Raw genomic sequence first — 23,913 nt, forward strand, 5'->3', positions numbered from 1 at the left:
CCAGCACTCCCGATTCCCTACCCGGCACTCCTATCCCCAGCACTCCCACCCCCGGCACTCCTGACCCACGATACCCCTGATCGCCTCCCCGGCACTCCGATCCCCGGCACACCCAATCCCCTCCCCGGCACTCCGATCCCCGGCACCCCCAATCCCCTCATCGGCACTCCCATCCCCGGCACCCCCGATCCCCTCCCCGGCACTCCGATCCCCGGCACCCCCAATCCCCTCCCCAGCACACCGATCCCCGGCACCCCCGATCCCCTCCCCGGCACTCCGAACCCCGGCACCCCCAATCCCTTCCCCGGCACTCTGATCCCCGGCACCCCCGATCCCCTCCCCAGCACTCCGATCCCCGGAACCTCCGATCCCCGGCACTCCCATCCCCGGCACTCCGATCCCCTGCACCCCCGATCCCCTCCCCGGCACTCCGATCCCTGGCACTCCCGATCCGCTCCACGGCACTCCTATCCCCAGCACTCCCATCCCCGGCACTCCCGACCCCCGGCACCCTTGATCCCCTCCCCGGCACTCCAATCCCCGGCACCCCCGATCCCCTCCCCGGCATTCCGATCCCCAGCACCCCCGATCCCCGGCACCCCTGATCCACGGCACCATCGCTCCCCGGCACCCCTGATCCCCGGCACTCCCCTCTCCGGCACTCCCATCCCCGACACCCCTGATCCACGACACCCCCGATCCCCGGCACCTCCCATCCCCGGCACTCCCATCCCCAGCACTCCCCTCTCCGGCACTCCCATCACCAACACCCCCAATCCACTGCACCCCCAATCCCCGGCACCTCCGATCCCCGGCACCCCCAATCCCCGGCACCCCCGATCCCTGACACTCCCCTCTCCGCATCTCCGATGCCCGGCACTCCCCCTCCCTGGCACTCCCATCCCCGGCATTCCCAGCCCCGGAATCCCCCTTCCCCGGTACTCCCCTCCCCGGCATTTCCATCCCCGGGACTCCCATCCCCGGCACTGCCATCCCCAGCACCCCCGATCCCCTCCATGGCTCTCCCATCCCCGGCACTCCCAACACCGGCACCCCTGATCCCCTCCCCGGCACTCGGATCACCGGCACTCCCGATCCCCTCACCGGCACTCTTATCCCCAGCACTCCCATCCCCGGCACTCCCGACCCCGGCACCCTTGATCCCCTCCCCGGCACTCCGATCACTGGCACCCTCGATCTCCTTCCCGGCACTCCCGATCCCCTCCCCGGCACTCTTATCCCCAGCACTCCCCTCCCCGGCACTCCCGACCCCGGCACCCTTGATCCCCTCCCCGGCACTCCCGACCCCCGGCGGTCCTGATCACCTCCCCGGCACTCCGATCCCCGGCGCCCCTGATCCCTTCCCCGGCACTCCGATCCCTGGCACCCCCGATCCCCTCCCCGGCACTCCAATCCCCAGCACCCCCGATCCCCTCCGCGGCACTCCGATCCCCGGCGCCCCCGATCCCTTCCCCTGCACTCCGATCCACGGCACCCCCGATCCGCTCCCCGGCACTCCGAACCCGGCACGCCCGATCCCATCCACGGCACTCCGATCCCCAGCACCCCCGATCCCCTCCCCAGCTCTCCGATCCCCGGCGCCCCCGATCCCTTCCCCTGCACTCCGATCCATGGCACCCCCGATCCGCTCCCCGGCACTCCGAACCCCGGCACCCCCGATCCCATCCACGGCACTCTGATCCCCGGCACCCCCAATCCCCTCCCCGGCACTCCCATCCCCGGCACCCCCGATCCCCTCCCCGGCACTCCGATCACCAGCACTCCCGATTCCCTACCCGGCACTCCTATCCCCAGCACTCCCACCCCCGGCACTCCTGACCCACGATACCCCTGATCGCCTCCCCGGCACTCCGATCCCCGGCACACCCAATCCCCTCCCCGGCACTCCGATCCCCGGCACCCCCAATCCCCTCATCGGCACTCCCATCCCCGGCACCCCCGATCCCCTCCCCGGCACTCCGATCCCCGGCACCCCCAATCCCCTCCCCAGCACACCGATCCCCGGCACCCTCGATCCCCTCCCCGGCACTCCGAACCCCGGCACCCCCAATCCCTTCCCCGGCACTCTGATCCCCGGCACCCCCGATCCCCTCCCCAGCACTCCGATCCCCAGAACCTCCGATCCCCGGCACTCCCATCCCCGGCACTCCGATCCCCTGCACCCCCGATCCCCTCCCCGGCACTCCGATCCCTGGCACTCCCGATCCGCTCCACGGCACTCCTATCCCCAGCACTCCCATCCCCGGCACTCCCGACCCCCGGCACCCTTGATCCCCTCCCCGGCACTCCAATCCCCGGCACCCCCGATCCCCTCCCCGGCATTCCGATCCCCAGCACCCCCGATCCCCGGCACCCCTGATCCACGGCACCATCGCTCCCCGGCACCCCTGATCCCCGGCACTCCCCTCTCCGGCACTCCCATCCCCGACACCCCTGATCCACGACACCCCCGATCCCCGGCACCTCCCATCCCCGGCACTCCCATCCCCAGCACTCCCCTCTCCGGCACTCCCATCACCAACACCCCCAATCCACTGCACCCCCAATCCCCGGCACCTCCGATCCCCGGCACCCCCAATCCCCGGCACCCCCGATCCCTGACACTCCCCTCTCCGCATCTCCGATGCCCGGCACTCCCCCTCCCTGGCACTCCCATCCCCGGCATTCCCAGCCCCGGAATCCCCCTTCCCCGGTACTCCCCTCCCCGGCATTTCCATCCCCGGGACTCCCATCCCCGGCACTGCCATCCCCAGCACCCCCGATCCCCTCCATGGCTCTCCCATCCCCGGCACTCCCAACACCGGCACCCCTGATCCCCTCCCCGGCACTCGGATCACCGGCACTCCCGACCCCCTCACCGGCACTCTTATCCCCAGCACTCCCATCCCCGGCACTCCCGACCCCGGCACCCTTGATCCCCTCCCCGGCACTCCGATCACTGGCACCCTCGATCTCCTTCCCGGCACTCCCGATCCCCTCCCCGGCACTCTTATCCCCAGCACTCCCCTCCCCGGCACTCCCGACCCCGGCACCCTTGATCCCCTCCCCGGCACTCCCGACCCCCGGCGGTCCTGATCACCTCCCCGGCACTCCGATCCCCGGCGCCCCTGATCCCTTCCCCGGCACTCCGATCCCTGGCACCCCCGATCCCCTCCCCGGCACTCCAATCCCCAGCACCCCCGATCCCCTCCGCGGCACTCCGATCCCCGGCGCCCCCGATCCCTTCCCCTGCACTCCGATCCACGGCACCCCCGATCCGCTCCCCGGCACTCCGAACCCGGCACGCCCGATCCCATCCACGGCACTCCGATCCCCAGCACCCCCGATCCCCTCCCCAGCTCTCCGATCCCCGGCGCCCCCGATCCCTTCCCCTGCACTCCGATCCATGGCACCCCCGATCCGCTCCCCGGCACTCCGAACCCCGGCACCCCCGATCCCATCCACGGCACTCTGATCCCCGGCACCCCCAATCCCCTCCCCGGCACTCCCATCCCCGGCACCCCCCGATCCCCTTTCCGGCACTCCGATCCCCGGCACCTCCGATTCCCTCCCCCACTCCAAACCCCGACACACCCGATCCCCTCCCCGGCACTCTTATCCCCAGCACTCCCATCCCCGGCACTCCCGACCCCAGCACCCTTGATCCCCTCCCCGGCACTCCCGACCCCCGGCGCTCCTGATCCCCTCCCCGGCACTCCGATCCCCAGTGCCCCTGATCCCTTCCCCGGCACACCGATCCCTGGCACCCCCGATCCCCTCCCCGGCACTCCAATCCCCAGCATCCCCGATCCCCTCCCCGGCACTCCGATCCCCGGCGCCCCCGATGCCTTCCCCTGCACTCCGATCCCCAGCATCCCCGATCCCCTCCCTGGCTCTCGGAACCCCGGCACCCCCAATCCCCAACCCGGCACTCTGATCCCCGGCACTCCCGATCGCCTACCCGGCACTCCTATCCCCAGCACTCCCATCCCCGGCACTCCCGACCCCCGGTACCCCTGATCCCCTCCCCGGCACTCCGATACACAGCACACCCAATCCCCTCCCCGGCACTCCGATCCCCGGCACCCCCAATCCCCTCCCTGGCACTCCCATCCCCGGCACCCCCGATCCCCTCCCCGGCACTCCGAACCCCGGCATCCCCAATCCCTTCCCCGGCACTCTGATCCCCGGCACTCTGATCCCCGGCACCCCCGATCCCCTCCCCAGCACTCCGATCCCCGGAACCTCCGATCCCCGGCACTCCCATCCCCGGCACTCCGATCCCCGGCACCACCGATCCCCTCCCCGGCACTCCGATCCATGGCACCCCAATCCCCTCCCCGGCACTCCGATCCCCGGCACTCCCGATCCCTCCCCGCATTCCTATCCCCAGCACTCCCATCCCCGGCACTCCTGACCCCCGGCACCCTTGATCCCCTCCCCGGCACTCCAATCCCCGGCACCCCCGATCCCCTCCCCGGCACTCCGAACCCCGGCACCCCCGATCCCCTCCCCGGCACTCCGAACCCCAGCACCCCCGATCCCCTTTCCGGCACTCCGATCCCCGGAACCTCTGATTCCCTCCCCCCACTCCAAACCCCGGCACACCCGATCTCCTCCTCGGCACTCCGATCCCCGGCACCCCCGATCCCCTCCCCGGGACTCCGATCCCCGGCACCCCCGATCCCCTCCGCAGCACTCCGATCCTCGACACCCCACACCCCCGATCCCCTCCTCACCCCGACCCCAACACCCCCCCCCCCCTCCACCTCCAGCACCGACCCCGACCACCGGCATGCACCCCCGGTCCTTGGGAGCATCCTCCACCGGTACCCGCAAACCCCCCCGCCCCAGCCTTGGCCGTGCTGTCTTTTCTCCGGCGGCCGCCCCAGCCGACCCCTACCTCGTCGCTCGCCTGCGTCAGCCAGCACAACTGGTTGATGCTGTTGAAAACCTACTTTGATTTGAGGCTGGCTGCTTCATAATGTGAAAAATGTCTGGGTGGGTTGTTGAAAACCTATGGAGTCTGCTTTTGTTGCATTTGTCATTTACTTTGTAGTGTGGTATGTCTGACCACAGATCACCTGTTCATTCTCATATACCTCAGACTACTGAATATGAGAATATCAGGTAGATATTGGAAATTGTTTTATCCGGGAATTGTTAAACACGGGAGGGTTTAAACTAGTATGGCAGGGGGGTGGGCACGGGAGCAATAGGTCAGAAGGTGAGAGCATTGAGGGAGAACTAGGGAATAGGGACAGTGTGGCTCTGAGGCAGAGCAGACAGGGAGAAGTTGCTGAACACAGCGGGTCTGGTGGCCTGAAGTGCATATGTTTTAATGCAAGAAGTATTACGGGTAAGGCAGATGAACTTAGAGCTTGGATTAGTACTTGGAACTATGATGTTGTTGCCATTACAGAGACCTGGTTGAGGGAAGGGCAGGATTGGCAGCTAAACGTTCCAGGATTTAGATGTTTCAGGCGGGATAGAGGGGGATGTAAAAGGGGAGGTGGAGTTGCGCTACTTGTTCGGGAGAATATCACAGCTGTACTGCGGGAGGACACCTCAGAGGGCAGTGAGGCTATATGGGTAGAGATCAGGAATAAGAAGGGTGCAGTCGCAATGTTGGGGGTATACTACAGGCCTCCCAACAGCCAGCGGGAGATAGAGGAGCAGATAGGTAGACAGATTTTGGAAAAGTGTAAAAACAACAGGGTTGTGGTGATGGGAGACTTCAACTTCCCCAATATTGACTGGGACTCACTTAGTGCCAGGGGCTTAGACGGGGCGGAGTTTGTAAGGAGCATCCAGGAGAGCTTCTTAAAACAATATGTAGACAGTCCAACTAGGGAAGGGGCGGTACTGGACCTGGTATTGGGGAATGAGCCCGGCCAGGTGGTAGATGTTTCAGTAGGGGAGCATTTTGGTAACAGTGACCACAATTCAGTAAGTTTTAAAGTACTGGTGGACAAGGATAAGAGTGGTCCGAGGATGAATGTGCTAAATTGGGGAAAGGCTAATTATAACAATATTAGGCGGGAACTGAAGAACATAGATTGGGGGCGGATGTTTGAGGACAAATCAACATCTGACATGTGGGAGGCTTTCAAGTGGCAGTTGAAAGGAATACAGGACCGGCATGTTCCTGTGAGGAAGAAAGATAAATACGGCAATTTTCGGGAACCTCGGATGACGAGTGATATTGTAGGCCTCGTCAAAAACAAAAAGGAGGCATTTGTCAGGGCTAAAAGGCTGGGAACAGACGAAGCCTGCGTGGAATATAAGGAAAGTAGGAAGGAACTTAAGCAAGAAGTCAGGAGGGCTAGAAGGGGTCACGAAAAGTCATTGGCAAATAGGGTTAAGGAAAATCCCAAGGCTTTTTACACGTACATAAAAAGCAAGAGGGTAGCCAGGGAAAGGGTTGGCCCACTGAAGGATAGGCAAGGGAATCTATGTGTGGAGCCAGAGGAAATGGGCGAGGTACTAAATGAATACTTTGCATCAGTATTCACCAAAGAGAAGGAATTGGTAGATGTTGAGTCTGGAGAAGGGGGTGTAGATAGCCTGGGTCGCATTGTGATCCAAAAAGACAAGGTGTTGGGTGTCTTAAAAAATATTAAGGTAGATAAGTCCCCAGGGCCTGATGGGATCTACCCCAGAATACTGAAGGAGGCTGGAGAGGAAATTGCTGAGGCCTTGACAGAAATCTTTGGATCCTCGCTGTCTTCAGGGGATGTCCCGGAGGACTGGAGAATAGCCAATGTTGTTCCTCTGTTTAAGAAGGGTAGCAAGGATAATCCCGGGAACTACAAGCCGGTGAGCCTTACTTCAGTGGGAGGGAAATTACTGGAGAGAATTCTTCGAGACAGGATCTACTCCCATTTGGAAGCAAATGGACGTATTAGTGAGAGGCAGCACGGTTTTGTGAAGGGGTGGTCGTGTCTCACTAACTTGATAGAGTTTTTCGAGGAGGTCACTAAGATGATTGATGCAGGTAGGGCAGTAGATGTTGTCTATATGGACTTCAGTAAGGCCTTTGACAAGGCCCCTCATGGTAGATAGTACAAAAGGTGAAGTCACACAGGATCAGGGGTGAGCTGGCAAGGTGGATACAGAACTGGCTAGGCCATAGAAGGCAGAGAGTAGCAATGGAGGGATGCTTTTCTAATTGGAGGGCTGTGACCAGTGGTGTTCCACAGGGATCAGTGCTGGGACCTTTGCTCTTTGTAGTATATATAAATGATTTGGAGGAAAATGTAACTGGTCTGATTAGTAAGTTTGCAGACGACACAAAGGTTGGTGGAATTGCGGATAGCGATGAGGACTGCCGGAGGATACAGCAGGATTTAGATTGTCTGAAGACTTGGGCGGAGAGATGGCAGATGGAGTTTAATCCGGACAAATGTGAGGTAATGCATTTTGGAAGGTCTAATGCAGGTAGGGAATATACAGTGAATGGTAGAACCCTCAAGAGTATTGAAAGTCAAAGAGATCTAGGAGTACAGGTCCACAGGTCATTGAAAGGGGCAACACAGGTGGAGAAGGTAGTCAAGAAGGCATACGGCATGCTTGCCTTCATTGGCCGGGGCATTGACTATAAGAATTGGCAAGTCATGTTGCAGCTGTATAGAACCTTAGTTAGGCCATACTTGGAGTATAGTTTTCAATTCTGGTCGCCACACTACCAGAAGGATGTAGAGGCTTTAGAGAGGGTGCAGAAGAGATTTACTAGAATGTTGCCTGGTATGGAGGGCATTAGCTATGAGGAGCGGTTGAATAAACTCGGTTTGTTCTCACTGGAACGAAGGAGGTTGAGGGGAGACCTGATAGAGGTATACAAAATTATGAGGGGCATAGACAGAGTGGATAGTCAGAGGCTTTTCCCCAGGGTAGAGGGGTCAATTACTAGGGGGCATAGGTTTAAGGTGAGAGGGGCAAGGTTTAGAGTAGATGTACGAGGCAGGTTTTGTACGCAGAGGGTAGTGGGTGCCTGGAACTCGCTACCAGAGGAGGTAGTGGAAGCAGGGACGATAGGGACAGTTAAGGGGCATCTTGACAAATATATGAATAGGATGGGAATAGAAGGATACGGACCCAGGAAGTGTAGAAGATTGTAGTTTAGTCGGGCAGCATGGTCGGCACGGGCTTGGAGGGCCGAAGGGCCTGTTCCTATGCTGTACATTTCTTTGTTCTTTGTTCTCTTTGTTTGTTCTTTCTGATAAAGAAATTGCTGGGGTTCAGGAACAGGGAATATTTGAAGCATTTTCTTGGATTTGGATTGAGATCTTTCCAAACATATTGTCTGGTATAATGTAGTTCACTTCTCTTGTTTTAATACATATTTTATTCTTTGTAATAAATGTTCATCAGCAAACTCCTATGAAATTGTTCAGTAACATATTTCCACAGTTTAAAATATAGCAAGGATCGATCAAGGCAGGTTTCAGTCTGGCGTCTGACTTATCCAGGACTAATATCATATGAGATCATAATAGGAACAGGGACAAATGCAGACCAGGTCACCACTTAAGATTGTGTTGCCATTAAGTTTTATAAGAGACTCAAGCACCCTCAAGAACCCCGTGAAACATCAACTATCGACCATACAGAAGAGCACTGGAGTGTAAGCATAAGGACCACTCCTTGCAAAGAAATGGGAGCAGCTTCCCTTTTTTTATTCGTTTTACGGAATGTGGGCATTGCTGGCTGGACCAGCATTTATTGACCATCCCTAGTTGCTCTTCAGTGGGTGGTGGTGAGCTGCTTCATTGAACGGCTGAAGTTTCTGAACTATAGTTCGACCCAAGTCCCACAGTGCTGCAAGGGAGGCAATTCCAGACCCAGATTCTGACCCAGCGACAGTGAAGGAATGGCGATATATTTCCAAGTCAGTGACGTGGAGGCAAAGGTCCAGTTGGTGGTGTTTCCAGGTCTCTGCTGCCCTTGTCCTTTTAGATGATAGTGGTCCTGGGTTTAAAAGGTGCTGCCTCAGGAATCTTGGTGAATTCCTGCAGTGTACCTTGTAGATGGTACACACGGCTGCCACTATTAGTTGGCGGTGGAGGGATTGAATTTTTGTGGAAAGAATAGCAGTCAAGCGGCCTGCTTTGTCCTGGATGGTGTTGAGCTTCTTAAGTGCTGGTGGAGATTTCTGCCAAGAGCAGAGTTATCCTGACAGATCTCAAAGGTTCTGTACATACGTGGACTCAGAGCAGACTGCACATGCACAATTTAAGTTTTTTTGGCTAAGCACAGGCACGCAGGGCCTGTGCAAAAAATGGAAAAATTGTGTGAAAACCTGGGTCATGAGACTGGGAGAAGATATTGCTGACAGGTGTCCCAGGCAGGGAACAGGGAGAGCCCCAAAGAGAGATGAATTCCAGACAGGGTACAGAGACAGGGGGCAAGGAGAGGTGCAAGTTAAGTTAAGAAGGAAGTGGAGCATAGCAAGAAGAAACAAGCTGACTTTTACGTTTAGTGGGCTCAGGAGAAGCCCTGGCAATTGAAGAGGGCCCAAGGAAACCACAATGATCAAAAAAGCTTGGTCAAAGAGACATGTTTTATGTTATGTCCAGCAGGAAGAAAGCGAAGCAGAGAGGTTTAGGGAAAAAAGTTGGTATTTGACAGCTTAAAGCATGCCCACCATTAGTGGAGCAGTTAAAATCAGGGATGTTCACGAGGTCAGAATTAGAGTAACAGGGAAGTATCGGAGGTTATGAGGCTGGAGGAAGTTTATGAGGGAGAAATAGGGAAGGGAAAGTCAATGGAGGGACCTGAGAATAAGGATGAGAATTTTAAAATCAAAGCCTAGTTTGACAAAGAGCCAGTGTGGCACAACAAGCACTGGGCAATGTGTGAACAGGATTTAGCGAAAATAAAGTCAGAGGAAAAATATTTTAGGATGACCTCAAGATTTGGGAAGGTGGAATGTGGGAGAGGAGTCAGGAGTGGATTGAATAGTTAAATCTAACAAAGGTGAGTTCAGGGTTTCAGCAATGAGACATTGTGGAAGGTTTGCAATGTTATTTTTTATTGATTGTGAACTTATGTTGTGAAGGTTAAAATTGGTGGTATTAGCGATAGTGCAGATATGTATTTGGAAACTCATTTTGATGTCAAATATAATATCAAAAAGTTTGTTTTAGCCATAATTTACCAGGGAAAAAGTCAAAGTGGACAACTAGAGCAGAGGGTTTGTATTGGGACCCAAACAGAATAGTTTTGGCTGTCCCAAAGATTAATTGGAAAAGATTTCTGTTCATCCAGTACTAGATATCAGACAAGCAGTCCAATAATTTAGCAACTGTGGAGGAGTTGGAAGAGGTCATGGTGATGTAGAGTTGGAAGTCACTGTATACCTGTGAGAACTTAATGCTGTAATTTTTGATGATGTCACAGTATGCAAATGAGAAATAAGATACAGCCATGGATACAAACTTGGAGGACCCAAAAGGTAACTCTGCAGGAACAGGTAGAGAAACTATTTCAGCTGATTCTCCATCTATGGTTAGGATAGAGAAGATTGAAAACAGGCAAGCGCTGCCCCGCTCAGCTGGATAAGTGGGAGAAGCATTGGAGGAGGCTCATGTAGTCAACCATGTCAAAGGCTGCAGATAAGTTGAGAAGGACAAAGAGAGAAATTTTACCTCTGTCAGAGTGTCACAAACCACGCTGATGGTATCTGTGAGGGTATCCCAATGTGGAACACCGGTTCATGGGGGTGTATAATTTTGGGGTTTTTTTTGGAATGGATTGAGGAGTCCAATGAAACCCCAGTGAGAATAATCAGCCCAATCATCATGTAACAATTATTAATAACTATTTATTAAATTAAAGAAAAGATGAATATACGCAAATAAAGCTACCATACTCGAGATCAATTGGAGTATATGAATCACTAACGCGCAAAGTTTATATCGAACATAACCCTTGTTCCAAACTATATCCATGATCTCTGTTCTGCTTAAGACTTCATCTTTCCCAGCAACATCCAAATTTATGTATATCTGTAAGTCAAATCCAACTGATAATTACCATACAGTGTGGGTATGCAAATTGGGAAACATCTTTTCCTGATCCAGCGAAGATATTTAAACTGCCTTTATGAAGGTTTCTGCATGACCTTGGCTCTAAGACATAGGTAATGACCTATGCTACTGGCTGTTAGATTTCAAATTCGCATCTTTGGTGTTATCTTTTTAAAATAAATTTAGAGTACCCAATTCTTTTGTCCAATTGAGTTGTAATTTAGAGTGGTTAATTTCCCTACCCTGCACATCTTTTTGGGTTATGTGGATGAGACCCATGCAGACATGGGAAGAATGAGCAAACTCCACACGGACAGTGACCCGGGGCCGGGATCGAACCTAGGTCCTCGGTTCTAACCACTGCGCCACCGTGTTGCTACTTCATAGGTGTAAACTGACTCTCATCTCCTGTGGGTGCTGGCAACCATATATCATTTGTTGAAACACCTGCGTCTCGTTATTTTTAAAATCACATCTCATTATGTCTTTTGAATGCTGTCTACTGCTGTCGCTAGGCAGATTTCTTTCTACCTGTTGCTGGGCCGACCCATGACACCTGTTGCTGGGCAAATGTATCCCATCACGCCTCATCACATTTGGGTTACTGCTGTTACTAGGCATATTTTTACCTATTGCTAGTCACATGTGTTATGATTTTAGCAAAAGTTGTCTGTGCTACCTAGAAACCTGATTGGAGGGATTTAAACATCACTTTTGAGGGAAAATAGGCATGGATTTTGGGAGGCAACCACACATTCTTGTCTTTTGTAAGAAAATGGAGGTTGCGTATGGGGTGGTGGTTTGCAAAGATGATGGGATCAAGAGTTAACATTTTGATGAGGGGTTGAGGACAACAGATTTAAAGGAGCGAGGAGCAGGATTGGAAGAGGGAGATGCATTAACATTATCAGCTAATATTGCCACGGGGAAGGAAAGTTGTGTAGTTGTATAGGAATAGGGTCAATGGAGCTAGAGGTGGTTCTCATAGACAAGATCAGAAGAGAATATGAGGTCAATTATGAGAGAAAATAGAGAAAGATGTGAGTTCAGAAGATGTGAGTTTAGGGCCAGGGCAGTGGGAATCTTCAAAGGAAGACTGGTCCAGCAGATGGACGGAAGGGCAGGAGCCAACAGAAATAATCATAAAATGTACAGAATTTACAGTGCAGAAGGAGGCCATTCAGCCCATCGAGTCTGCACCGGCCCTTGGAAAGAGCACCCTACCTAAGCCCACACCTCTACCCTATCCCCGCAACCCAGCAACCCCACCCAGCCCTTTTGGACACTAAGGGCAATTTAGCAAGGCCTATCCATCTAACCTGCACATCTTTGGACTGTGGGAGGAAACCGGAGCACCCGGAGAAAACCCACGCACACACGGGGAGAATGTGCAGACTCGGCACAGACAGTGATCCAAGCTGGGAATCGACCCTGGGACCCTGGAGCTGTGAAACAACTATGCTAACCACTGTGCTACCGTGCTGCCCCAACTGATCAAATGGGCTTAGACTTAGTGAGAAAGAAATCCCTGCGCTCTTCTCATATATTCTTCCTTTCCACTTTTGAATGGTGACAGAGAAAAGTGTTTCAGTAAATGGTTTGCAGTTGATGCAAGTTGTCTCAGGTTTTATTTGCACTCTAGGATGAGACTGTAATTGTCTGCAGATAAAATAAATAAGAACAAGACTGAATAGTGCTTTATGTGATCCATCCAGATGTGGCAGTGAAAGGCTCAGCCAGTTATCCACCAAAACAGTAACATTCTTTGTGTCATTAGAATTAAGGAAGGGGAGAAGAGGCTCGAGAGGGGCACCAGCCATGTGAGAGAGAGTAATGGCGTTGTTGGGGATTATGCATCAGTGGTGGGGCTGAAGGTGCTGTTGAGAAAATCAGTAGCTGCAGAAATGTCAAAGCAAACAGCCAAATGTTAGAGTTTGGATTTTGAAATGCAGATTATATGTGAATTGTGCGAATTGGAACCCAGGATCAACATCGTTACGAAGGGATCTCCTTCAGTAGTTGAAATGAGAAATGGCTACAAATGTTAGTCAGAGTATCAGAGGGATGAGCTGCCATGGACTGATTGCTTTATTGTCATCATTGACTTTTTAACTTTCTTGGATCCAGAGAAGTTAATTATCTCGAGCCCCAATGTCTATTAGACGTTTCTTTTTAATTCCTTTTCAAATGCCATTATATTTATGTATCCTCTATTATGTGCAATACATAAGGGCTGAGATGATGGGTGCAATCTAATGAAAAAACAACAGTGCCCTGTTTTGGCAGGATTAGCGGGGTCGTTTCTGGTGCTCCATCCCTCCCTCTGCTCACATGTCCATTCTCTCGCAGGATTTCCGTCCGACAGTGCTGGCCCATCTGGGTGGTTCCGCCCCACTCTGCCTCCCGAGAGAACACCTTGGAGGGGGGCTCCAAGGAGAACACCATATTCTTAGCACAGCTGTCATCCCCACCCTCCATCAGCGCAGACACACATCTTGGTCAGTGACAGTGGTGGGCAGGCTTCTGGGGCACATTCTAGTGAGTACCTCACAGTTGCTGATGCAATCAGCTGGAGGTAGGAATCCCCAGGCGAGGTAGCAGACAGAGGTCTGCTGGGTTCCAGAACCCAGCTGGGTTCCAATCAGATGCTGAGCCTCTGGATCTGATGCAGTCCATAGAATGTGGCCGTGACTTTCAAGTGCCACACCATCCCCTTGTTGAGGCAGCATCTCACACATGCTGTCTGTCACTTGTTTGAAAGACCTGCGACGTATGTATACCTTGGACCATCACTGGCCTCCCCGCTGGGTCCCCCCCTGGCCTGATGGGTGGCCGGGTCCTCATGGTGTGGGGTGGGGCCCTGAACATGGGTCACTGCCTCAAGCCTCTGCCAACGCTGCTGCTACCGCCACCGCCTCCTCCAGCACCTGCTCACCTGGCCAGCCAGCAGCACCACAAGGAATTGGAGAGGGTGAGAGAATGCCAGCAAGCGCTGTCTTCTACCCCCAGACCCTCCATTCCCCCATACCTCCCTCTTCCCCTCTTTCCCCCACATCCCCTGCCATCCAACACGCCCTGCCCACGCATCCCCAGCTGCAGTGGGGGCCCTTGATCATTGGGCCCCAAAACCTGTATCTCAGACTCCGCACATAATGTTATTTGGACCGGGCACTGGCCCCCTCACTGCTGCCCACATCCACCCTTTGCTCTCAGGAATGTTCATGGTGCTGGGGCCCAGAACCTGGGTGTTCGGATGTTGGCCACTGCGTCTGTAGTGCTGCTTCCTGCAGTGTTGCGGCACAGTGTTCAGGTATCACGGTCTGATTGAGGTGCTAGGTAATAACCTCCACATGCCACATGGCCAGCCCACCCATGGGAGTTGACTTGGGAGGTGTGAAGTGCTCACTTAACTATGATTGCCAATTCTCTATTAGCAATAGCATTCAACTGAGCAGCCAGAGGCTGCCACGGTCAGTGGATGTTGTGGGTGGTCGGCGGGACAGATAGACAGGGGCTGGGGTTGCCCCCGTTATGGGTACAAACAATCCAGCGTGGCATAGCACACTAGCATGTGCTGAGACAGCAGCCACCCCCCCCCCAACTGAGGCTACCCCCTCCCCCCTTTGGGGGCTCCCCCACCACCTCCCTCAACCTCCCACCCCCCCCCCCCCCCCACCCCCTAACCGCATTTCTTCCTGACTCTGCCTCTTTGTTCTCGAGGAAAGAGCAGCTGGGGTGGCTGCAGCTTCACTTTCGATGAAGCACTCGAGAACAAAGAGGCAGGCTCATAAAATGAATTGCAGTATGGAGTTATGGATGAGCACTTTATTATGGGAAATCTTTAACTGTTGTATGGCAACAAATGTTTTAATGGGATTAAATGCTGCAAGTGGGGAAGGTATCCAAAGTAGCTCCATCCCAAGAAAGACTCTCAACCTGAGCCCCACCACCCCAGCACAAACCGCACCCCCCCCCCTCCCCGAGCTCCCAGAAAGAACAAAAGGGCAATTGTTGGGAGGGTGCTTCCCACCTTGATGCCGCTTGGATTGCAAGACGCCAGGTCCATGCACCTAAATACTTGTGACCAGTCACATCAGCGGGACTCTCAGCTGGGGGGGGGGAACATCTTGGCTCGTGAGTGGTGCAACCTGACCACCACTGGAAAACAAACTAGTTCTTATGAGCTATTTGCATGGTCCCACCAGGTAGGGCTGGAAGCCCGACTGGGCCATCGGCGAACCCGCTATTGCTGGTGAGTGGGCACGGAGCTCACGACCGGTTTGCCGCCCAGATTTTGACCCGTCACCGGAATTTCCGCCCGATCGGGATTCCCGATCTTAGCGGAGGGGAACGAATAATCCCGGCCTTTATATTCAGCCCCCACAACCTAATAATTGATATAGATTGTGAATAGCTGGGGCCCAAACATTGCCGCTTGTGGACCGCCACTTGTCACGGCCTGCCAACTTGTGAATGATCCATTTATCTCTGTTTTGTTTTGTGTCCATTAACCAATCCTCACTCCATGCCAGTATATTTCCCCCAATTCCACAATAATAATAATCGCCTATTATCACAAGTAGGCTTCAATGAAGTTACTGTGAAAAGCCCCTAGACACCATATTCCGGCACCTGTTCGGGGAGGCCGGAACGGGAATTGAACCCGCTCTGCTGGCCTTGTTCAGTTTTACAAGCCAGCTGTTTAGCCCACTGTGCTAAACCAGCCGATGTGCTCGAATTTTGCTCACTAAGGTGGGACCTTATCAAAAGCCTTCTGAAGATCCAAATGTACCACATACAGTGGTTCCCCTTTATCTATTCTGCTCGTAACATCCTCAAAAAAACTTCAGCAGGTTTATCAAACATGATTTCCTTTCCATAAATCCATGCTGACTCTGCCCAATCTCTCCATTATTTTCTCAGTGTCCAATCATTGCAGTTTTTGCTACTAATGACAGGCTAACAGGTCTGAGGTTTCCTGCATTCTCCTTTTTCAAAAAGTGGGATGACATTTGCTACTTCCCAAACTTCAGACACTGTTTCAGAATCTATAATATTTTACAAGATGATCACCAATATATTCGCAATCTCGACAACCACCTCTTTCAACGCCCTGGAATGTAGATCATTAGGTCCAGGGATTTAATCAACTTTTAATTCCATTCAATTTTCCAGCACTTCTTTTTTATGAATACAGGTTTCTTTCAAATCTTCTATCTGACTTGTCCTTCCCTATTCTCTTCTTACAGGATCAGAACTCCTTGGGAAATCCATTCGAATTGCATTCTCGACATTGGGAACTTGCATTTCCTTTGCAATCGGCTATATGGCTCTGCCTTTAGTTGCATACTTCATACGAAGCTGGCCGATGTTGCTTTTATTCCTGTCTCTCCCTGGGCTCCTGTACATTCCCTTGTGGTGGTAGGTAGAATTAACCAATGTCATCTTTAGGTAAGAACCTTTATTGCCGTTAGCGTCTGCCATTGATTCCAGAAGGAAATGAGTGTCCTTCTTTGGTGAGGGTAAGGATAAGGATCAATATTGAACGTTTACTAAAGAGGTGTGGTGATGTCTGCTTGACAGTGATGGGAGACCGGATGTTCAGTGTGGGTAATTTTCACCATCACAGTTGAGGAAGTACCATTGGAATCAATCGCCAGCTGATTTCAATACGCACCCAATTTTACCAGATACCAATGGGTTTAAAATCTAATGGGTTCTTCAATGGGCAGGTGATGTGCTCTTTCAGAAATACATTCTAAAAGCATGATTCTGAGGCAGACGGACATCTGTCAAAGATCTGCTGAAAACAGACTTCAGTTTTGATAATCACACCTCAGAACTTCAACAAGCAGAAAATTTGTTTTTTAAATCCTATAAAACAATAAATATAAGTGGCCTATAATAAAAGTCGATCCGAAAACTGGAAATTAAACAAAGGAGATGCAGCAAGTATGATTTACTGAGCCAAAATGATAGCCGGGAATTTCGAAACATTTCTGCCATTAAATAGATATGGTTAATCTTCTATAATAGTTCCATGGGCGGGATTCTCCCCTACCCGGCGGGGCGGGCGGTCCCGGCGTCGGGGAGTGGCGAGAACCACTCCGCCGTCGGGCCCCCCCAAAGGTGCGGAATGCTCCACACCTTCAGGGACTAGGCCGGCTCCGGAGTGGTTTGCATCGCGCCGGCCGGCGCAGAAGGGGCTTGGCACCACGCTAACCGCCGCCGAAGGGCCTCCGCCGGCCGGCGCGAGTTGGCGCATGCGCGGGAGTGCCAGCGTGTGCTGGTGCCATCCATTCCCATGCGCAGGGGGGATTCATCTCCGCGTCGGCCATCGCAGAGGACCGCACCAGCCGACGTGGAGGAATAGAGTGCCCCCACGACACAGGCCCGCCCGCAGATCGGTGGGTTCCTCTCGGGGCCAGGTCCCCCCCCCCCCGAGGACCCTGGAGGCCGCCAGTGCAGCCAGGTCCCGCCGGTATGTACCTACTTTAATTTACACTGGCGGGACCGGTCGAAAACAGGCGGCCACTCGGCCCATCACGGGCCGGAGAATCGCCGGGGGGGGGCGGCTGCCAGTAGCCGGCGACCGGCGCGGCGCGATTCCCGCCCCCGTCAAATCCCTGGCACCGGAGGATTCGGCAGCCGGCGGGGGCGGGATTCACGCCGCCTCCCGGCAATTCACCGACCCGGGTGGGGGGTCGGAGAATCCCGCCCCATGTTTCTGCACCAAACCCACATCCGTTGATATCTTTCGCATCCAAAAATCTGTCAATCTGTCTTGGCCATTTTCAATGGCTGAGTATCCACAATCCTCTGGGGTCGAGAAATTAAAAGTATCAAAACCCTTTAATTCATGAGAGGTCTCCCATGTGATTTGACGGCCTCATCGCGTTCCGAGTCAGACACAACGAGGTCAATCGATCGGGCTCAGAGAAATTCTGCAAGGTGTTTTCCCCAGGAATTTGTTGTTAAATCCGTGAGCTTGATCTTCATTCCCACATGGATTATTCCATCGTGTCTGAGCAGAGCATGATGAGGAAAATCAATCAGGTACGATTGCAGGCTGGGAATAGAGACTTTTGCTTTTCCTTCCATTAAAACGAATGGAATTGAAATTCCGTAAGAGATGTGCAATTCCCACTGTTGGAGTATCAGATACAAAAATGTACCCGTTTCTTCGTTCTCTTTCAGTTTCCCTGTACTATACTCTATATCAGCGTGAGACACTGTTCAAAGTTACCAGACATTTGCTAATTCATTCTCCATCCAGAAACACCACCCTTTATCAGTGCCATTTCTGAATCAACACCTTGATTAAGATAAAAAATATATGTTAATATCCATCATTAGAGAGCATTTTGAACCGCTGCACTTCTTGAGATGTAGGTACACCCACTGTGCTATTATGGAGGGAGTTCCAGGATGTTGCCCCAGCGACAGTGAAGGAACAGTGATATATTTCCAAGTCAGGGTGGTGAGTGACTTGGAGGGGAACCCCCAGGTGATGGGGTTCCCAGGTATCTGCTGCTCTTGTATGAGCAACAGATACCTGGGAACCCCCAGGTAAATATAAAACACTTTGTATAAGTTTCGTACTCTTTATTTAAAACAAAATAATTATAATTCCAGGTTTATTCCTGAATCTCCACGTTGGCTGTTGATAAAGGGAAGGGTACAGGAGGCTGAAGCAATACTCCGACAAATTGCAATGAAAAATGGCGTCACTCCACCAGAAGTGCTTTTCAATGATCTTGAGGTATTGACGTACGGAATTGCATCTATTTCCTGTTTGCTCATTTGGTCATTTAATACAGACCTGCCCTTTTATTGTCAATTTATCTCATACCCCTCTGTTATGAAGGCATTGATTCTTTGCCTATATTACAGTTCCATGGGTGTCAGCCATTTCCCCTTTCTAAGTGATTATTCTTTTTCATGGATGAGCCCGGGGAGTGTGCTATCAGGTTATTTGACTGTCAAGGATCTCTCGACCAACCCTAATCCTGTCTTCCAGCAAAAGCAAATAGACAGATTTGTCACACAGCAGTTAGGCAAAGAATCTTTGGGTTCTTAGGACAACCCTCAGGCCACCAAATACACAAATGAGAGACCAAACTGATTTCTGTGGTTCATTTCCATTTACCATCCTTTTCCTCATGGTGGTCAATTGTTTTGTCCCAACTATCGCTAATTAGCAAAGTCCCTGGGACTGAACTTCATATATTAAATTGGATCAAATTGTTGAACCAGTGGACAGCCTTTTGAATAAAATATAAAATTTACAGATGAGGTAATTTTTGCACTTTTCCATCTGTTCATAAAGACAAATTTAGAGTGCCCCAGAAATGATGGTTAGATTATTCTTTGTATAAGGAATAACAGCAAAAGGGATTATTATTTAAATGATAAAATATTAAAACATGCTGCTGTGCAGAGAGACCTGGGTGTGCTAGTGCATGAGTCGCAGAAAGTTGGTTTTCAGGTGCAACAGGTGATTAAGAAGGCAAATGGAATTTTGTCCTTCATTGCTAGAGGGATGGAGTTTAAGACTAGGGAGGTTATGCTGCAATTGTATAAGGTGTTAGTGAGGCCACACCTGGAGTATTGTGTTCAGTTTTGGTCTCCTTACTTGAGAAAGGACGTACTGGCGCTGGAGGGTGTGCAGAGGAGATTCACTAGGTTAATCCCAGAGCTGAAGGGGTTGGATTACGAGGAGAGGTTGAGTAGACTGGGACTGTACTCGTTGGAGTTTAGAAGGATGAGGGGGGATCTTATAGAAACATATAAAATTATGAAGGGAATAGATAGGATAGATACGGGCAGGTTGTTTCCACTGGCGGGTGAAAGCAGAACTAGGGGGCATAGCCTCAAAATAAGGGGAAGTAGATTTAGGACTGAGTTTCGGAGGAACTTCTTCACCCAAAGGGTTGTGAATCTATGGAATTCCTTGCCCAGTGAAGCAGTAGAGGCTCCTTCATTAAATGTTTTTAAGATAAAGATAGATAGTTTTTTGAAGAATAAAGGGATTAAGGGTTATGGTGTTCGGGCAGGAAAGTGGAGCTGAGTCCACAAAAGATCAGCCATGATCTCATTGAATGGTGGAGCAGGCTCGAGGGGCCAGATGGCCTACTCCTGCTCCTAGTTCTTATGTTCTTATGCTTCCCTCTCACTTTAATTCTCGCCATTTTCTAGTGATGCTTTACTCAATATCCATTATATTAGTGAATTATACACCATTAAGAGAATGAAAACAAGTTTTGTTATTTGTGACAGTGAAGAAATAGGACTGTCCAGTCGATGGTGAACTTCATAACCAACCAGTGCCATTTGTTCAAGATGTAACTGACTGTATATTGAAAATGACTCGCTTGGAGAAGTCTGATTGGATTTTGTCAGATGCTACACATAGCCAAACTGTTCAGAGATTACATCTGTTATTCAACACTCCCTATTCAGAAATGTTTCCACCAATAAAATGGTTTTCCACTACAGTAAGCAAATCATCAAGTTCAGGGGGAACACAGAGAGTTCCTGAGAACAAGGGAGTGAAAAGGATATTACATTTATTTTCAATCTAGGGGTGTGGGCATTGCTGGCAAGGCCAAAATTTATCGCCAATCTATAATTGCTCTTGAGAAGGTGGTGGTGAACTGCCTTGTTGACCTGCTGCAGTCCACATGCTGCAGATACATCCACAGTTTGTTCGGGAGGGGATCTCAGTACTTTGACCCAGTGACAATAAAGGAAAGCTGATACACTTACAAGTCAGAATGGTGTTCCCTTGCACCAGCTGCCCTCCTTTTGGGTGGCAGAGGTCGGAAGAGGCTTGATGGACTTCCGGTGACGGTGATGCGCTGAGCAGATGCACATCAGATGCCAAATAGGCAATTTTAGTCAAAATTAGCCTTGCCTCTTTGGTGCTGGGGTCAAGGATGCCTCTGAACGAACAGCTTGTGGTAGAGCCCACTAGGGAACAGGCAATTCTAGATTTGGTGATTTGCAATGAGGCAGACTTGATTCGGGATCTTAAGGTGAAGGAACCCTCAAGGAGCAGTGACCACAATATGCTAGAATTTACCCAGCAGTTTGAGAGGGAGAAGCTGCAATTAGATGTAACGGCATTACAATTAAATAAGAGTAACTACAAAGACATGAGGGAGGAGAGGCCAAAGTTGATTGGAAAAGGAGCCCAGCAGGGAAGACAGTGGAACAGCAATGGCAGGAGTTCTTGGGGGTTATTCGGGAGGCACAGCAGAAATTCATCCCAAGGAGGACGAAACATGTTAAGGGCAGGACAAGACATCCATAGTTGACGATGGAAGTCAAGGACCGCATAAAAGCAAAAGAAAAAGCATACAAAGTGGCAAGCATTAGTGGGAAGCCAGAGGATTGGGAATCATTTAAAAGCGCGCAGAAGACAACTAAAAAAGCAATAAGGGGAGAGAAGATGAAATATGAGTGCAAGTTAGCTAGTAATATAAAAGAAGATAGGAAGAGTTTCTTTCAATATATAAAAGGTAAGCACGAGGCAAAAATAGACATTGGACCACTGGAAAACGTGGCTGGAGAAGTAATAATAGGAAACAAAAAAATGGCAGACGAACTGAATAGTTACATTGCATCAGTCTTCACGGTGGAAGACACCAGTGGGATGCCAGAGCTCCAGGAGAATCAGGGGCAGAGTTGAGTGCAGTGGCCATCACTAAGGAGATGGTTCTGGGCAAACTAAAAGGTCTGAAGGTGGATACGTCACCTGGACCGGATGGACTACACCCCACGGTCCTAAAAGAGATAGCTGAGGAGATTGTGGAGGCATTAGTGGTGATCTTTCAGGAATCACTGGAGGCAAGAGGGGTCCCAGAGGACTGGAAAATGGCTAATGTAACACCGCTGTTTAAGAAGGGAGGGAGGCAGAAGATGGGAAATTATAGGCCGGTTAGCCTGACTTTGGTCATTGGTAAGATTTTAGAGTCTGTTATTAAAGATGAGATCGCAAAGTACTAGGAAGTGCATGATAAAATAGGACTGAGTCAGCACGGCTTCATCAAGGGGAGGTCATGTCTGACAAATCTGTTAGAGTTCTTTAAGGAGATAACAAGGAAGTTAGACAAAGAAGAACCAGGGGACATGATTTATTTAGATTTCCAGAAGGCCTTTGACAAGGTGCCGCATCGGAGACTTAAATAAGTTAAGAGCCCATGGTTTTAAGGGTAAGATCCTGGCATGGATAGAGGACTGGCTGACTGGCAGAAGGCAGAGAGTGGGGATAAACGGGTCTTTTACAGGATGGCAGCTGGTGACTAGTGGTGTACCTCAGGGGCTGTGCTGGGACCACAAATTTTCACAATATACATTAATGATCTGGAAGAAGGAACTGAAGGCACTGTTGCTAAGTTTGCAGATGATACAAAGATCTGTAGAAAGACAGGTAGTATTGAGGAAGCAAGGGGGCTGCAGAAGGACTTGGAGAAGCTGGGAGAGTGGGTAATGAAGTATCAAATGAAATAGAATGTGGAAAAGTGTGAGGTTATGCACTTTGGAAGGAGGAATTTATGCATAGACTATTTTCTAAATGGGGAAATACTTAGGAAATCAGAAGTACAAAGGGACTTGGGAGTCCTTGCTCATGATTCTCTTAAGGTTAACGTGCAGGTTCAGTCGGCAGTTAAGAAGGCAGATGCAATGGTAGCATTCATGTCAAGAGGGCTAGAATACAAGTCCAGCGATGTACCTCTGAGGCTGTATAAGGCTCTGGTCAGACCCCATTTGGAGTATTGTGAGCAGTTTTGGGCCCCGTAACTAACAAAGGTTGTGTTGGCCTTGGAAAGGGTCCAGAGGAGGTTCACAAGAATGATCCCTGGAATGAAGAACTTGTTGTATGAGGAACGGTTGAGGACTCTGGGTCTGTACTCGTTGGAGATTAGAAGGATGAGGATGGATCTTATTGAAACTTCCAGGATACTATGAGGCCTGGATAGAGTGGACGTGGAGAGGATGCCACTTGCAGGAAAACTAGAACCAGAGGACACAATCTCAGACTAAAGGGACGATCCTTGAAAACAGAGATGAGGAGGAATTTCTTCAGCCAGAGGTTGGTGAATCTGTGGAACTCTTTGCCGCAGAAGGCTGTGGAGGCCAAATCACTGCGTGTCTTTAAGACAGAGATAGATAGGTTCTTGATTAATAATGGGATTAGGGGTTATGGAGAGAAGGCAGGAGAATGGGGATGAGAAAATATCAACCATGATTGAATGGCGGAGCAAACTCGATGGGCTGAGTGGCCTAATTCTGCTCCTATGTCTTCTGGTCCTATGGTCTTATAAGTGTGAGCATTCATGGAACAGATGGGGGTAGTGGACCTGTGGCGGTTCCTACACCCTGGTGAGAAGGAATTATCGTTCTTTTCATTGGTGCACAAGGTATACATGCATATCGACTTCTTTGCAGACATAGAAAGACGGAATACTCCGCGATAGTCATTTTCCACCACGCTCGACATTACATGGATGTGAGGTTGGAGACGGGCCATGCCCAACGTCTCACATGGAAGTTGGACATGGACCTCTTGGCCGATGAGGTCTTCTACCAGAAAACATCACAAGCCATTGGCGAGTACATCACTAACAACCAGAATGGGGAAGTCTCACCTTCCACGTTCTGGGAGGCACTGAAGGTGGTGATTGGAGGAGAGATCATCACCTTCAAGGCTGGTAGAGATAGGGAAGAGAGGGCAGCTTGGCAACAACTGATCGACTCCATCCTGGAGGTTGACAGAAGGTATTCTGAGGCCCCAACCATAGAGGAAGAAACTACAAATGGACTGTAACCTGATATCCACCAGGAAGGCCATGTACCAACTCCGCCAGACATGGAGGAC

At 51.5% G+C, this 23,913-nt stretch overlaps 1 protein-coding gene across 4 annotated transcripts in view; it reads left to right on the forward strand.

Moving 5' to 3' along the window:
• The window catches only part of LOC140427051 (organic cation/carnitine transporter 2-like), a 182,506-nt gene that overhangs the window by 101,054 nt on the left and 57,539 nt on the right, over nucleotides 1-23,913 (forward strand). For all 4 annotated transcript variants that reach the window (XR_011948376.1, XM_072512497.1, XM_072512496.1 and 1 more), the window contains exons 4-5: nucleotides 16,280-16,451; nucleotides 18,666-18,792. Coding sequence is in view for 3 of the 4 variants with exons in the window: in XM_072512497.1 (XP_072368598.1) it covers nucleotides 16,280-16,451; nucleotides 18,666-18,792 (299 nt within the window). In the remaining variant the exon portion in view is untranslated. The remainder of the gene's footprint in view (nucleotides 1-16,279; nucleotides 16,452-18,665; nucleotides 18,793-23,913) is intronic.

Source organism: Scyliorhinus torazame, chromosome 7 (genome assembly GCF_047496885.1).
Source record: "Scyliorhinus torazame isolate Kashiwa2021f chromosome 7, sScyTor2.1, whole genome shotgun sequence".
Lineage (NCBI taxonomy): Eukaryota > Metazoa > Chordata > Chondrichthyes > Carcharhiniformes > Scyliorhinidae > Scyliorhinus > Scyliorhinus torazame.